The sequence below is a fragment of the Odontesthes bonariensis genome, chromosome 16 (genome assembly GCF_027942865.1).
Source record: "Odontesthes bonariensis isolate fOdoBon6 chromosome 16, fOdoBon6.hap1, whole genome shotgun sequence".
Lineage (NCBI taxonomy): Eukaryota > Metazoa > Chordata > Actinopteri > Atheriniformes > Atherinopsidae > Odontesthes > Odontesthes bonariensis.
The window spans coordinates 26,311,161-26,328,417 of NC_134521.1; the positions used below are offsets into that span (position 1 = coordinate 26,311,161).

General features: G+C 40.7%; 1 protein-coding gene across 2 annotated transcripts in view; it reads right to left on the reverse strand.

Annotated features, from left to right (window-relative positions):
* septin8a (septin 8a) overlaps positions 1–17,257 on the reverse strand; it is a 32,239-nt gene that overhangs the window by 12,370 nt on the left and 2,612 nt on the right. For both annotated transcript variants that reach the window (XM_075486706.1, XM_075486707.1), the window contains exons 2-6: positions 11,138–11,252; positions 10,807–11,002; positions 8,908–9,094; positions 4,224–4,385; positions 2,920–3,016 (exon numbers count right to left, since the gene is read on the reverse strand). In XM_075486706.1, the coding sequence (XP_075342821.1) occupies positions 2,920–3,016; positions 4,224–4,385; positions 8,908–9,094; positions 10,807–11,002; positions 11,138–11,252 (757 nt within the window). The remainder of the gene's footprint in view (positions 1–2,919; positions 3,017–4,223; positions 4,386–8,907; positions 9,095–10,806; positions 11,003–11,137; positions 11,253–17,257) is intronic.

A 17,257-nucleotide genomic window follows, 5' to 3' on the forward strand; every position in this document is an offset into this window, starting at 1 on the left:
AAATGTGAAGCTGGTGCTGAATGACCTCCATGTTCACATACCAACATCTACTGCAACATGTTTCCACAGCAGAACAAACATGCAGAAGGCTTCAGAGAAGAAATGCCATGACTCTGCTCTATGTCACAGATGGCAGGAGTTTTGAGATAAGAGAGCCATGAGATCCTGAGGGACGATAAGCACTCCTTTTCTTTTTTTTTTTTCCTTCTCAGAGCACAGCACTTCTTCTGTCTTCTCTGAGCAGATGGAAATTTCTCGTGGCTCTATGAGAGGTTACCATAACCCATCTATATGACATCTGGCATGTAAAAACTGTTTCCACGGACTGAGATTCTACTTTCAGTCATCTGAAAGCTGCAAAACAGAGATCCCATCCCAGATCCCATCTTCTGATACAACAAAGAAATGTCTGCACAGAACGATGAGCCGTGAGTGTGGAAGAAGCCTGACTCATCAGGCCAGACTTTTGCTGCTAGGCAGAGACAGGTAATGTTGATGAGATAATTACATCTAAAGAAAAGCGAGTCTTCGTGTTGCTTTATCTACACTAATTATCCACTTGAAAATTGCTCTACTTTATGATACACTGGGCAAAAATGATATGTATGGATCGAGTTACAAGTTGTGTTGCAAAGACGTGTCTATCAAACTTGTCTTTGATAGACATGTTATGTTACGGGATCGTGACACCCTCGTACACAATCGCCAACCAATGTCTTGAAGTATCAGCGTCAAGTCCCGTTTCTTCCGGCCAACTGCTGCTCAAGACTCACAAAACGAGAAAACCATATTTTATGGAGGAAAACCTCCAAGCAGCTTAAAGTAAATCTGTGATAACTTTTGTAGACAGCCTTAATCTGTTACTGGACTGGACTGGGGCCTAATAGTGACTGAAGAGTAATCTGCCCCCCAGGAGACACGCAGCAGGCTTCATAAATAACCAGTGTCCTGTGGGAGTTGGGGAATGAGAGTAGTCAGTGGGCAGTGGGGAGAGGAAAGGGAGAGAGCCATAAAGAGAGGCAAAGCAGGGAGGAAGGAAGGGAGGCAGCTTTCTGGGAGGATAACTCCCACGTGAGCAATAATATTCTCACAGCACATCTCTGTGTCACGTTATTGAATTAAATTGTTTACTACCACAGACATACAAAGAGAGGAATGAGCTGTGGGAAACAAAACTCCCCAAGAAAGCAGACACAAGAGGTGACATCTGCGCGGGAAATGCAGTTGATGTACAGGCATGCATTCACTGCTGTCAACACACATGAGAACAAACAGATGTAATGTATAGAAATAATAATCGTACAAATGAGCTCAGATGCACGCTAGCAATGCCAAAAAAAAGAATCACTCGTCCTTCATTTCAGTGTCAGTGCAGGAAGTCACACTTGCAGCATTGACAGGGTGTGTGTAAATGAACAGAAACAGTGGGGTGCAGCGCTCACACTGCCACAGGCAGAACGCATCTTTCACCGAGGAGAAGCTCAGCTGAGGAAACCCTTCTGCAAAAGAGCGTACGTCCCACACATCTATCCAGCAGATGACGGTCAATCCCAACTCAATCAAGCTGTTTACACCAAAAAAAGGATTGTGAAGATTGTAAATGTTGATGTCAAAGTAGTTAGTATAAATTTGTTATAACAGTTAACAGCTGAATCTATTTTTGACCGCGCTGTTCTGGTACAAACTCGCTGCTTAATATGACACAACATCCACATGAGCACCCAAACAGAGGCAGAAAGACACGAGGAAGTCATGTACTTCCTCAAAAGCAAAAGTCCAATCAATCCAAACCTCTTCCATGACATATTAATGCATCTCCCTTAATCCCTTTACTAAGACTTTTACTACATTTACATGCAAGCTATGTTCTAACGTCTGTCCTTATTCTAAATAAAGACAAAACTCCTACTAAGCGGTTTACAGGACAAATGTAAATGTGTGTTCTACTAAAAAAGCAGTTAACATGAGTCATATGTCAGAGCAGGACACTATGGCAGTGACACCATGGTGACAAAACTGCTTTGTGTCAGCACAACTTCTCACTTTAATCTGCATTCTTGGGGTTTCATTTGCTTTGAATTGTTTTACGATACGAGTCTTTCGTCGTGTCCAAAGGAGAGCGTTTCTCCTTCAGACCAGACCTGTGAACTTTTCTTTTGAGCATGCATCTCTGCCTCACAAAACTGTTGGCACAGAGCTGACTGACAGCGGGCACAGATGGCTGTAAACCCAAACAGTTACTCCATGCATGCACTGCACATACATTTACAACATCAAGAAAACAGAAAATGCTTGTCTTCTTCACCCTGGTCAAATTCAAAACAATGCTGGACGGTAAACGTGAATGTAAACACCGTTTCTGTGCCTCAAATCTCACAACAGTGGGTGCATATGCCAACAAATAAGCTTCACCAGCTTTAAAGAAAACAGAAACCATTCAGCTATAAGCATCTTTTGCATTTTCAGCTGGTGGTAAGCCATCTCCCAATGACCATGCCATAGGTCACTACTCATCAAAACCTTTTTGCTGCTTTAAAGAGAAGCGACTGGTGTAACTGACTGGAGAGCAGTGACTAGCAGTGACTGGTCTAAGAAACTAAAAAAATAAAAAAATAAAAAAATAAAAAAAAAAAATAAAAAAAAATGGGACTTTATGTAACAGCAGCCATTGCTCTGCATGGACTACGCTTTTCATAATTGGCTCTTTGACTAACAGAATTGTGAATGAAAATGTGCTACAATAGTAATAAACATCAGGTTTTAGACCAACTACAGCTTGGCTCTCCCTCTGTGTATCCATTTGGAAGCAGCCTGCAAGAAGGAGTTAAACAGCTGACCCTTGATGTGCACACTTGTAACGTACGCTTGTGAAAAACAAACACAAACATCCAAACTGACTTTCTTGTGAACGGTTCCTACCTTGCACAACACCCCAGGGGTACTGCCTGGCTCTCACGGTTTTGTTCCCCACTTTGACCTCTTCCACGCTTCCAACGACAGCAAAAGGCAGATGGGCCTGCACAGGAAGAGAGGTTACAAGTGTTAAAAAGGCCAAGAGGTCCAGTTGGAACTGGAGACGTGACCAGGGGCTCATTCCTGGACCTCTCCATCTTCCAGGTTACAGATTTGGAAGAGTTTTTAATTACCTGCTTTCTGCTTTCCTCCCAGCAAAGTATCGGTTTTGAAAGATAATTAAACTAAGTTCTAGCTGTAAATGAACAGAACAGCAAACTAATACTGTCAAATAAAAGTTATTTCACTGCATTCGTCGGCTCTCTTTAACAACCACACCAGAGGAGGTTCTTAAATTGAACATGTGGCTCAGATGGGGCAGAGGGGCCCATTTAGTTGAAGCGATTGAACACACACTTTATTACTGCTCTCAGAGCTACTACGCCTCATTAGGACTGACAGTAATGCGTCATGTGGAAAACATGCTTGACATGCTACCTCAACAATTAGACTGAGTTGAAACGAGCTGGCTGCTTGAAGCAGAGGGGAACAAGCTGGTGAGTGTGGGCACTGATGTAACGGACTATGAATAGATTGGGATACTGTACAAGGATGGTGCCAGAGAGAATTGAATGCCATTTGGGCATTTGTACATCAGGGTGTGTGTGTCTGAGCATTAGAAGTAAAATGGCCAAAATATTCAGAGTAAAAGGCTTTAGTGCTTCAGAGCTTCTTCTGGCTAACAATTAGCTTTTCTTCTTCCATTTTTGGACATACAATAGAAAAATGTACAGGTCGTCATGTAAAGTCAGTTGAAGTAAATAAAAAAAAAGGAGTGCATGGTCTTAAAGTTTATACTGTTGTACGCTTTTTAATATGAAAAGAAATTAACCAGTAATGGGTTTAAATCAATTTGTTATGTGTGAAACTATTAAAAATGGTTCCATTTAATGCCTGAAAGCACACATAGTAAATAAGCTCGTATTTGCAAATATTTTCCATAGACGTGTTTCCACAAAGGAAACAACTTTTTGCTCCAGTTAACAGCAAAGAAAGTGGTGTAAACATGTGCTGCTGTTGACAGATGCATAACGCATGAGGACCTAAAAGCAAAATGAAGTCAGAAGGCACACACACACACACACACACACACACACACACACACACACATTTCAGAACAAACATTTGGCATTTTCCTCAACATCCAAACTGTTTCAGCATATGGCATCATCTGCGGTACGAACTGAGATTTTTGGGGTAAAAAAACTCACGTTCATGGAGGCGTTGATCTCACTGACGGCTTCGTCATCTGTTGGGAATTGATATATCTGGACGCCATTGCTCACCAGCTCGCTCATAATCTTGATTTTGAATTTATGGAGCTCACTCTTGGAGATCGTGTCTGCTTTGGCAATTATAGGAATTATGTTGACCTATGGAAAGAGTGCAGAAAAAAAAAAGAAAAACACTTAAGACTGTTCTGTGTTTAACATACACATGGAACTTAGTAAAAGTAGTTCTAGTTTCTCAGGCTCTTTACAGTCAGAGAAGACGAACATGTAAGAATGAGAGATCTCAGCACTTTTATATAAAAAAAATAAGAATAAGGATAAATTTAAAAAAATTCAAGTTAAAGAACGCAGTGAAAATAAACAAGAGCATATACAGCACAGCTCAACAGTGAATAAGTTCTGTCAGAACTCAAATACATACAGAAAACAAATTGCGATGATGAAAACAAATGAGGCTCCATCTAAAATCAGCAACAGATGTGCAGAAATAAACAGACAGTTTGTCTACATTCCTCAGTACAGCTGCTTTACCCAAATCACTGACGGGGACGATGGGAAGGACTCCCACAGATTCACTCGTCAATTCCACAGAGCGCCTCAGAACAAACGTCAGCGCTCGTTAGGAGTCAAATTATAACCTCATCATACTTCATCGGATCATTAATCTACAGCAGGGCAGCAACGATCATGTTTTAACCCTTATTTAACGAGCCCTGTTTGCTCGTTGCCATCCGGTGCTGACAACAGCCGTGTGCGACCAATGAAGCGGGCGGACGGTAGGTGGTTCGATGTGGTCACTGTGGAAGCAGCGGACAGTGATGTTTGTTCACTTCCCACAGCTGAGTTTTCCCAGCTGACCAAAGAGCACTCCAAAATAGTTCACAGTTTGTTGTGAACAAACCAGGACCCCCAGCTGCAACCACATTAAAGCAGTTCACATGTAGGATAATTATGCAGGATGTCTACAGTCTCCGTGCATGTGCATGTGCATGTGCAGAGAAGGTGAGTGTTCTATTGATCCAAGAACATTACTACCGTCTGAACTGACATAATCACACAGACTAATGAGCAGGTTAGCTGTGTGTTTTTGGAATTAAAGTTCCCATACTTTGAGGGCCTTGAGGAATGTAAACAAGCCTACAGTGATTGAATGCAGTAAAAGTCTGTAAAATTAGCCTGAAGTCACTTCTTTCTGAACAGAGATGTGCACAGAGTCTTTACTGAATTGCTTTGATTATCAAGAATGATTGAAAATACAATCATTCTTATGCACATTTTGTTATTATAAAAGGAGTGATTTTCTTTCTTGATTTCTAAGCAAAATTTATACATTTTTATTAAGAACAAAAAAGCAACCAATAATTCTCTGTCTCTGAAAGGCTGACATGTAACTGTCCCTTTCAGTACATTTATGCCACCTCTCTCCCTCCTCACTTCCTCTCTCTCTCTCTCAAGCAAAAGAAAAGCAAAAAGAACCAGAACTTATGACAAGGGCTGATTATCGCCCGCTTCATCCGATTGGGATTATTTGAGCTCAGCACATACGCTTTGAAAGACGTCTTTCTGGGTCTGACTACAGCTTCTTCAGTTCTATGATCTTTTTGTGTCCCCTTCTTCTGCACTCGTTTGACTTTTAAATTCAACTGACCACATTTCAGGGAGCATCTTCTGACAACATTCTGTGATTGTGGATGCAAATGACCTGTTCGGATCATGCCATATTTTCCAGTTTATCATTTGTACCCTTTTTTGGCAGTCTTTGTACATTAAAGGTTTCGTGTATGCCACATGTACTCATTTAACAACTCTTCCTTTGTATAGGGTGCATTTTTAATGATTAGGATTATAGCCTCAATTATAATAGTGGCGTGAAATAAAAAGACAAATCATAATCCAAGTCTAAGTTTTCATGAAAGTGAGAGCACAACTTATGTTCCATTTTAAAGTTTAGCATGAAGTACCGATGCTACATCCCAATATCAGATATTTTGGTAGCAATTGTTTCCACCAACTTAAAACAAATCTTCATTTAAAACAAAAGACATCTCTTTCAGGCTCTTTTCTTTCTTCCTGCCTTCATCCACCCAAACTGACACTGTTTGTACCCACATTTACAAGAAAAACACCATTGTCAAGGTCTGACAGCTAAATATACGAGTGAAGGAAGAGCCGCTTCTGGTCCATTACCATGGTTATTCTTGCCATGGGGATATCTGGCAAACGGAGATTCAAACAGTATCCCTTTAGTCATCTTTCTTTTCCAATTAAACCTTTTTTAATATTGCAAGACTTATCAAAAGTTCATCAACTCTTGTATTTGCAAATTGTAATTGTAACACAGAAAATATGTTTGTGGAGAGTAATTAGCCCTCATGAAGATGAAACCAAAGCTGAAATTAATTTAATAGCAATGACATGTTTTAATGGCAACCAGAACCTAACACCGGCAATGAATCAAAATGCAAAATAGAGAATTAAGAATGTAGAGCTTATAACACAAGAATATATCAGGTTTTTTTTTATTTTATTATAGCTTTTACAGGACTATTGCAACTATTTTCCATTTCTGAAATGCAAAGATCTACTGGAAATGTATACCTTTAAATGATCCATCTTCAGAATGATGGTTCGATAAACAAAGATCTTATAATAAGAATTGTTTCATCAATCTTATTATTTTTTCAACTAACTTAATCAGTGCTTAAGAAGTCTCTAAAACAATAACGGACACAATTGATTTGAACTTGGTTGGGTTGAGCTTTTGGCACCACAGCAGGTATTTTCTGCGTTCATCCAGCTGATATGTAGAACACAGATGGAAATAAGAGATAAACTGCTAAATTGGCAAAGGCTGATTGTTTGATTTGCACTGCCAACACTGCAGAAAAACGCAGTGGGACACAACCTCTAAGGTAGGAGTGGTACTCACCATGACACCTTCTCTGGCTAAAACTGGAACAGCTGTTGCACTCACTGTACTGTTAAGTCATTATGGGTAAAAGTACCCACTAACACTGCTGTCATTTTACATCTGAATCACTTTCTGGCTTACGATTGAATAAATTGTTGCTTAAAGCTACTCTGGAGGTACTTTTGTCAGCTGCTTTTCTGTCACTCATATTAAGGAAGCGCATTATTAGTTAGCTACTACATTATACAAATAAATGTGATGTGAGCTGCTTTATGGTGGCTCTAATAAAAAATAAGTAGCTCAGGTACCATGTCTTGATTTGAAGTGGAGCAGTCAGATTTGGCTGCGTTGGTTTGGACGGCGTCAGGAGACAGCTTGCTAACGTTGTGTGCCAGCTTTTGATCGCCCTATTGGCTGGTAAAAACAGGATAGAGGCTCCGTGGTCAGCACCATGGATTCCTAACAATAAGTCCTAAATTTGGATCTCTGTCCTGTGTCTGAAGTTTGTGTAGCTTTCCTTTCAGCTCACAACCAAATTCTGGCTTCCCTTTTCGAGTCATTAACAAAAACAACAGTTATGTTCAGTGTGCTGGGCTCAATTATAAAAACTGAACGGCAGAAAACTCCTGTTCTACAAAAGGGAAATTTGGCTAAGTAACTATTTATCATTTTGAATCGTATCAAGAGACATTTGGCAGACGTGCGTAGCCATGTGTTGATAGTTGGCAGAGGTAAGGCAGCAGGTTTTAGTCACAAAATCACCATCTGTTTTGATCCAGATTTATTACCACTGCATGAACGGAAAGAAACGGCACACAAGTTTGAATTTCTACTTCAGTGTTATCAGTAGCTTTAAGCACGGAAAACACTGCAGAGACAGCAAACAAACCCCCCTCTGGGGCAGAACACTGTGGATCAATTGGATGATATAACAAAGATTCAATTATTGAACCACACAGTGGTGTGACTTGATGTTAAATCGTACAAATGTACACAAAAAAAAGTCGGGTCAAGTTTTGAGGCAGCTCTCTGAGTTTTAGGGCTTATAGATTCACACTAAAAGGTTAAATGATTCCCTCCGTCATTCCTTCTTCTCTTACCTTTGTGAACGTGTATTTTAATAGGTTTTAGGATCTCCAACTCCCCCCCGAAATAGTCCCGAATCAACATTTAGGACCTCCCTATCATTTGAATGAAAAATATCTCCACCAAATTACAAATAAAATCAGTAAGAGAACACGACTTTTGCCTGTTCCAAAACTGCTCTGCCTCACTCAATATTCACACTGTCCTCGCTCCCCTGCTTTTGCGCTTCAAGTGCTGTTGTGATGAGATTTTTTTTCCCATTTGTTGTCTAGCTGAGAACCGAGGATCCTAGTGATTGCATGTCAAGTGAGCAACACGTCCAGCAAAACCCCCCATCCACCAACCAATAATATGTGTGGTAATACTCACACAAGAGCAATGAAAAAAGCCACAAATCAATGCATAACCGAGAGGGATCATTGACTGGTGGATAGTTTTGTTTTGACCTGCAAGCAACTCAACTGCAAACATATCAAACTGGCATGCAGAAATAATGAGCATGATGGGCACTTTCAGCTTGGTTCTTTAGGAACAAATAATCTACATTCTGGCCCACGTTTCAGTGAAATTCACACTGATCACAGTAAAAAGCAGATTGAATTTGATATTATTCACACATTGGGTAACCAAGATTGAGTGTAGAGGGTAAGTGTAAGCAGTGTATACCTTGCTGTCCAGCTTTTTCATTGTGACAAGGTCCAGGGACTTGAGGGAGTGTCCCGTCGGGGCAATGAAATAAAGGCAGATGTGGATCCTGGTGTCGTGGTAGTTAAACAGTGACCGTTTGATCTTCAGCTCTTCCTGGAGATAGTTTTCAAACTGAGTGTCAATGTAGTCAACAATGGGCTTGTAACTGTGGAGAGAGCCAAATAAAGAAAGGATTTATACCTGGGTGTAAAAAGCTAAATATTTGTCTTCTTTTTCATGCATTTGGAATCAATATAGAAGGAAATGTGGACTCGCCACAGAGGAAATGAACCGAGCCGGCTTTGTTTTTAGTTACTGTGTGATCTGATTCAATGCCAAGTTCTGAGTCGTACAACTCGGCCGTGCAAGAAAATTGAGTTCAGCTTATCGAAGTCTGGCTGATATTATTCACAGAGGCTAGCATCCTGTTTTCTCAGGAACATAAAGTATGAAAATTTCATACTTTATGCTTTTCTCTTGAGAAATATGCATGTGTATAATCTGCATGACGGTACCAATTCAAACATGATCCAGTACACAAAAAAATATCCAACAGACTCCTGCTAATTCTCTTAGAGATTTGTCTAAACTTAGCAGTTTATGTTCTAAAAAAAACGTATTAAAACTAAGGGTTGATACACTCGAAAATACCCTTGTTTCTTATTAAGTATATGAACAACTATTTCCTCACAGCTCCTCAAATGTTACAAAAAGTAAAATGTCCTTGATTAAGATGATATTTTATTTGTAAATGCACCAGAAGAGTTAGTCCCTGAAAGCTGCCATTACTGCATTTTAACCCCAAAACTGTCAACAGTCTGGGGGATGAAAAAGCACCCGAGGCATTTCTGCAGTCCCGTTACTTTCATTTCTCACTGCTGATATTTACAAGCAATGTCAAACATTTGAAACACTATCCCAGATGTGGTGCGATAGTTTAAGATCAAACTCATCCATGGGAAGTAAATACGAGGTCAGATATTTACAAGAAATCCACCAAAAATGCCCAGACATTTACATTTCAGCATCGAGTCATTACTCAAAGTCCTTACTCGAGCACTGCTGTAAACCCTCACCCTTAAACCAACACGTCTTTGCTAATTGTGCCAATTATGAGCGAAAATCCAACTTTCTTGTTTACTCTTCAACACCTGGGTGAACCACATCGGTGGCATTTTACAGCTCAGTGAGACATATGCAAAAAAAACAATCTGTTCCATTCCCTCAGCCAGCACTATGTTCACATACATCTGTCCTCTACCCTCACAGCCATCCTCAGTCTTTTTGGTGGAATGCACAAGCCCTGACCTTTTGAAGCACTCTCAGTGCGCATTTACAGCCCGCTGTAGGGTCTGTCCTTAAGCGTATAGGTTTATACAGCACACAGAAAGCTACTATCAAAGGGCGTGAGAGTGCAGCCTGCTGGCTCGGCCACAGCAAGTAAGCTTCATTCCACAGCTGAATGTTTAAAACAAATAAACAACTTCCTCTTTCTTTTTCTCCCACCTCCTTCCATTTCTATTCCACAGAGACGAGAAAAATGTGCAGAATTGTGGAGGGATAATGTCTGTTTCTGTCATTTGTATCTGTGGCGACGTAGCTCAAACTAAAGCGTTGTCATTTTATAAATGAAAAAAGGATGGATAGGAAAAAGATAGACAGGAAAAAATTGTTACTCCACTCAAGATTACAATGGAAAACACATTGAAGTCTTTATGCATGTGCTTCAAGTGCCAGCTGACTGGAATTTGACTCAGTGGACAATAGGTCTAAAAGTTTTCCCCAAGTATTGACGAACAGTTCTGGCACATAACCAAAAGCTGTATCTAATAGGAACGGTCAATCATCTAGTCTTTGTTCCTCTTTTCCCGAGCTCACCTGTCCTCTTTGTTGATCTGGTCGCCAAAGCCAACGGTGTCAACAATCGTTAGTTTGAGGTGGACGTTGCTTTCTTGCAGATCGTATGTTCGCGGCCGCAAATACACGCCATTTTGGTAATGGCTTGCCTCTTCATTTTCAAACATGGTGTTAAAGAGTGTGTTCATTAATGTTGACTTTCCAATGCCAGTCTCACCTGTGAATGGTCACAAGCAGAGAAAAGAAAGAGACAAAGTTAAATCATTCAATCACCTGGGACGAATCGGGAGGCTGTACATGATGCTTGGAGGAATATACTTATTTCATTGTACAAACAACGTCGGGTACTCACCTACACACAGAATGTTGAAACAAAAACCTTGTGTGACCGATTTACTGACCAGTTGGTCAGGAAGGCTGTCAAATCCAACGTGGCCACCCAAGCTGAGGCTACGCTTTTCTTCATTCTGAGTGACACAAAACAGAACATTCAAATCCTGCTGAATGTGAAGAGGATCGCACGTAGTCAAGACATCGGTCAGAGGAAGGAGACACACTCACATTCTAATGCAAGTAAACATCAAAGACCCTCTGTTCATCCTGCAGATGTAAAACCCATCAGCTACATACATTATGAGTGGTAGTCAGAGTGCAGTGAGGATAAGCTTAAAGAAGAATCCTTCACAAGCATGAGGGACTAAAGACGTTTCCACACAGCGAGAAGGTGGGATGCTACCACCCCAACTTAAAGGAGAACTGCGGTATTTTCAACATTAAGCCTCTTTTATGAGTCGTCTGCAATGTTTTAGAACCCCCCTCACCGCTTTTTTGATGTTTACTGCTGTCTCCGGTATTTGGCTAATTTTGATTCATCTCAACCTGCTTCAGAATGGCAAGTCATATGCATGTCCAAAAAGGTCCGTAAAAGCACCATAAACGTCCGTTTTCAAAATCATCAACTCACCGGAGTGGTTACTGGTGTGCACTGGTAATCCATATCAAATTTTGTTGCAAAAAGTTGCTTCTGTCGTGTTTTATTTGACATTTTGTACTGGATGTTCGTTGATATTACTCCGCCACCGCTAAGAAAATAGTGCGAGCATGAACGAGCTGCCAAATAAAAAACGACAGAAGCAACTTTTCGCAACGAAATTTGATATGGATTACCAGTGCACACCAGTAACCACTCCGGTGAGTTGATGATTTTGAATACAGACGTTTATTGTGCTTTTACGGACCTTTTAAGACATGCACATGACTTGCCATTCTGAAGCAGGTTGAGATGAATCAAAATTAGGCAAATACCGGAGACAGCAGTAAAATTCAAAAAAGCGGTGAGGGGGGTTCTAAAACATTGCAGACGACTCATAAAAGAGGCTTAATGTTGAAAATACCGCAGTTATCCTTTAAGTACTTTATTCATTGATTTATGGAAAACATAAAAATGAAAATGTCATCAACTAGGAGGTAAAATCAACTACAAAAGATGTAAGATGCAGGTTTGTCAAAGCTTTGTCATCACAACTACAATAGTTCAAGCAATGTGAAATAATTCTGTATAACCAAACACTTCAAATTAGCCTCTAAAGACTATGCAAATCTATCAGCAGAAGAATATTAGCTTAAATCGCCAATGTTGTGGTAAAATCTTACAGACGGTGCACAACCACTGAGTAATCCAATCTGCAATTAAAGGGGAGTCACCTGTAACTTTAAGCATAAGTATTACCAACAGATAACAAAGGCAAACTGTACGCGTTTTCACCTTAACCTAAACTCAACTGAAGTTGAGGATAAATGCTGCGGAGAGGGGGAGCAGACGGCACCTTGAAATGAATGGAGCCACCCGATCTCATCTGGCTCAGCCACGAAGGACTGCATACTTGAAGGATGATGTCACCCAACACAGGCAGTCTGAGAGCACAGCTCAGCTTAATGCAACCCAACCACACTGAACTGAAAGATTGGGACTTGCTCTGAATACACAGCAGATCACCCATTAACCTGACAGAAGGGCACAATACTGGAGGAACTGCATGCGTCTCATTTTCAGAGGAAAAAGAAGAAGCAGGGCTCAATATGTAGACAACACAGCTTGACTAATCTGACATGAGCAGAGTGAGGCAACACTGTGCCGCGCTGAAGCACATTCAGTTTCTCAAACTACATTTACATGTACAGTTAGAACATACTCAAACATATAGAATTGTATTAGTTGTAATACTCAAGAACTCAACTTTATTAATGTCTTGGTCTATTGTGAAACAACAACAATACACTAGTCATCTATTAAGTGAAGATATGTGTGACAATGATAATTGTGATGAAGCTCCAAGTGCTGCTATATGGGCACTTATTCCGAGTCACTTTGGACAAAATCACCTGCCTCCTTATTGTAAAGACTGAGGTAAGTTTACAGGGATCAGAGAGAGGAAAAAGGAGCTGCCCTTCTTTTGTTATTCGCTGTCCATTCAGAGCTTGTTCAACAACATTAATGCTCCCCTGTGGTATTTAGCTTCCTGACTGAAGCTTGTTGAGATACTTGGACAGCCCACACACAGGAGGGTGTGGGCTCTGGTATCGTGTCTAGAAGGAAACTGGTGCATTGACTGGATTCCTAAGTGAGGTTCTAAATAGGAAAAGTTGACAAATTATCTAAGCCTTTATCTATTTTGGATATATATCTAAATAAAGGCTGGCATGGTCTTTTTCCATCAACAAATGTTTGCACGTGTAAAGCTTAAATGTGAAACTGGATGAAACAGTTAGTAATTAGTCTTGCTTCTCTGTTCAGATTATTTTTTCTTTTCCACAAAAATCCAGAAAAAGTGCACTGGAAATCCCTGGAGGCTTACTTTGCCTGTTTACTGAGCCTTGAGAGATACATGACTCATGTCAGTGATCAAGTTTATGTCATTAACCCTCTTAAGGAGCTCATTCACCATCTGCACTTTGTTTCAGTTGAAACTGCCCCAAATTCACCAAACCACAACAGTAAAACTCTCCAATTTAGAAGAATAACAGGGGTTCTGACTCACAAGATAATTCTGGATTGACCTCTTACACCGTACCGGATCGAGCCGTGAGCTCCGCATGAACTTTGTGTTTGAATGGGCGACACATCAGAAGCAGATGGGTTTGTGACAGAGGGCGGCAAACTGCGCCAGCAGACCTGACCGACACTGTTATCATTTAGGATCAGACTGAACAGAACTGCAGACGTGGACACAAACTCCCCAAGCTGTGACTTTGCTGGCTGAATAAGCGAGTGTGTGTGTACTGCAGTGACTAGTGGTAGAAGTACTCAGATCCTTTAGTGTTGCAACAGGAGCAACACAAGTATGTTAAAGCACTCCTTTCTAGGTCAAATACTGGATTCCAATGTGGCTTAAGGTAAAGAATTCAATCTTTTACAATTATAAAATTCACATTTTGGAAAAACTGCTTAAAACACTCTGACACCACTGGTTGTTTTCATATTTTTAAAAAGCAAGTAGGACTGTAAAAATTACTTGAAATACAGATGGTTTGCCGAGAAGCAGATTTAGAGAAACAAACAAAGTAACATGTTTTGTTGTTTATGCTGATTTCATAGATCATTGTCCATTCCTTTCTATTCTTTTTCTCAAAACTAAATGGATCTCATCCCCTGTGAAGGACACAGCTAAAAGAAATATTAAGACGGCCTTATTATTTCTTCCTACATTTATAGCTCATGACAAGAGGACTAAAAAAAAAAAAAACAACCAGCAAACACAGGATGTTTACCCATTGGACGACGTCGAGGAGGCTTCTGCCTGCCCACCAAGCAATGCTCATTTGGAGAAGAGCAGAGCAGACAGAGCAGCAGCTTAAAGTATGACAGGAATGGAAAGTTTTTGGTTAACTGTCCCAGGGTGAGGAGACAACGCAGTTCCCAGGCCACTGAATCACCAGGCCAACAGGAAATGGCTGCACTGAGGGGCTCCAGGTGGCTCAAAGTGAAATGGGATGAAACAACATAGCCTAGTTAGCAACACACAATGCCCGTGGCTAACTGAGCTGCCATGCTTTACCGGAACACCTAAATATACCAGAGTCAATTTTTGACATAGGATAAAGCTAGCAGAGTACTTCTAAAATGGAAATGATATGTGTTACATGAGTACAGTTAAGTAACCTGGCAATAAGTCAAGACAACTTCAGTGCTTTTAGCACCGAGAGCTTCAAACGTTACAATTATGATCTACTTTCCTGACAGCAGTCAAGCAAACAAACAAGCTTTTCGAACCAACTATGACATCAACTTTCCTAAAGTTGTGTAAAAAGTATGTGATGTAAACTGAGGCCAAATCTGTTGCGAGCACCCATCGATGAACCCAGTGAGATTCTGGAGATTGGCCACAATTTGACCTGGAATTCTCTAATTAGTCTTTGCAATCCCCTCTTACTGTGCTGCCATCCTCATTTTCTGCCTCCATCCACTTGTATCGGACTTATGCTTGCCTCACTGAGCCTCCACCTGAAAGACAGCAGCAACATCCCAGACTGACACCCACACAGATGAAGCCATGTCCGTGTCTGAGTGTGTACGGAAAAAAAAAACCTGGGGGATGCTTCAAATATTTAGAGTAACTTGAAGTGAACTCTGAAGCACTAAGTTTGCCTTAAATTCCACATTTCCTTCTCTTTTTATTTACATTTTTTATTTCCTCTTTTGCTCCCCCAACATCTGCGGGATGTAAAAAAAAAAAGCTAATCTCTGCCCGAGCCCCACAAGTACACATGAATTTGTTGTCATACTAAAGAGGCCACAAAGATACATTAAAAGTCCAGAAAAATATAAAGTGACCGTAAGGTAAAACGTTGTGTTGCAGGGCTGGAAACCAAAGTCATAAACTGTGGTATCCAAGCCGCCAGGTGCTCCGAGGAAGTTTTAGGCCCAGTACTGCGCATAAAAAGGTGAGTTTACTTCAAAACGAGTCAGAAGACCCTCGTTTCAAGGTTCACAAACTTCACAAAGGACGAGTCAACTCGGTGTGTTGCAAGTCAGGAATGTGCAGCTGTCAGATCGAGGCCCTCTGGACACACCATGCACTTCAATCAGCTTTGTACACGTGTGGAAAAGAGACCACGCGATAACCTCAACCTCAATGACAAACCGACACTCATGCTCACTACACTTTAGATGAAGTGGTTGCTGAGTGGGGCTTCCTGTCCAATGACTGCTGTGAAGACTCAAAGTATAGCTGGATTTCCTTTCAAATGTCCCCATGTGTACCACTACGTGGACATGCTGGATGTAAACCATGCAAAAAAAACTGTTAGGAGGTTTTTGTACTAATGCATAAAATAGAATTCAGTACAAAGAAGTTCAATTGGTTAAATTGTTTCTGCAATACAGTGAGCTCCAACCACGCCTAGACAATTTAGTCTTGCATACTGCCATTCTCCTGTAGCTACTTGTGCTGGGAGCGATGTTGTAATGGTTCAACTCTTGACGGTTGAGATTTGGATGTCACGTGAGCCATCAGGAATCCAAGAGCACAGAGATAAAAGCTACTTTGTTGCTGTTTATTATCTCATCAAATGTCGTCCCTCCCCCTCTTGCCCCACAGTCAAGCACATCAGCTGTAGGGACACACTATTACTCAGCCTCATCACACATCTATGACCAAAGGAAAAACAGAAGGATAAAAATAAATAAAGAGTCAAACGAGAGGAGACAGCAACCGTTTTATGAAAACAGATTAACTTTGGAGATTACAATGTTCTTAATGTAGCTGATTCTGTCAATTATCCCATCAGTCATAAGTCCGATCTTAACAGATGAGAAACAACACTGGCCTGGTCCTAGCTTTCTTGTTTCAAGATCTATTCTAGCAAAGAATGTCACTGAGCGCCATTGGGAAAGATGAAATTAAGGAGGAAAGTACGATTTAGTCACAGACCACTGAACAATTAAAGTAAAAGTAGAGTATGCTCCTGCAGTCCACCTTGTGTAATAAAAAATAAAAATCTCTCTCTCGTGGTATCTATTGAGTTCTGGATAAAACTGAAACCTTGCATACAGAACTTAATATGCAGCTATTTTTTTTAAAACAACTTTTTCGGCTGACGCAGTTTGATATATCCTTGATGGACTATGCATAAGTCATATGCAATAATGGGAGAGGGAACGCTCATCTCTTTTTCTAGCTTTCTCACTGGTATTCATGAAGTTACTCTGCAAGTCGAGTCTTGTATGTTTTCAGGGACACGCTGTGAGATAAATGACATATCATTTACCTCCCATCTTGCTGTCCACTGTGCCAGCGTAAGCTCAGCTCAGTCAGGCCTGGCTGGCCAAGTTGAAGACGAACTTGGTTTGAGCAATCAAACGCGCACCTTTAGGAAGTCGAATGGAGCAGAACCCAAAAAGCAATGAGGTCAAGATTCTAACTATAAATATATAGGTATATGCAGCACAATTTTGAGAAACTCTGACCCATTC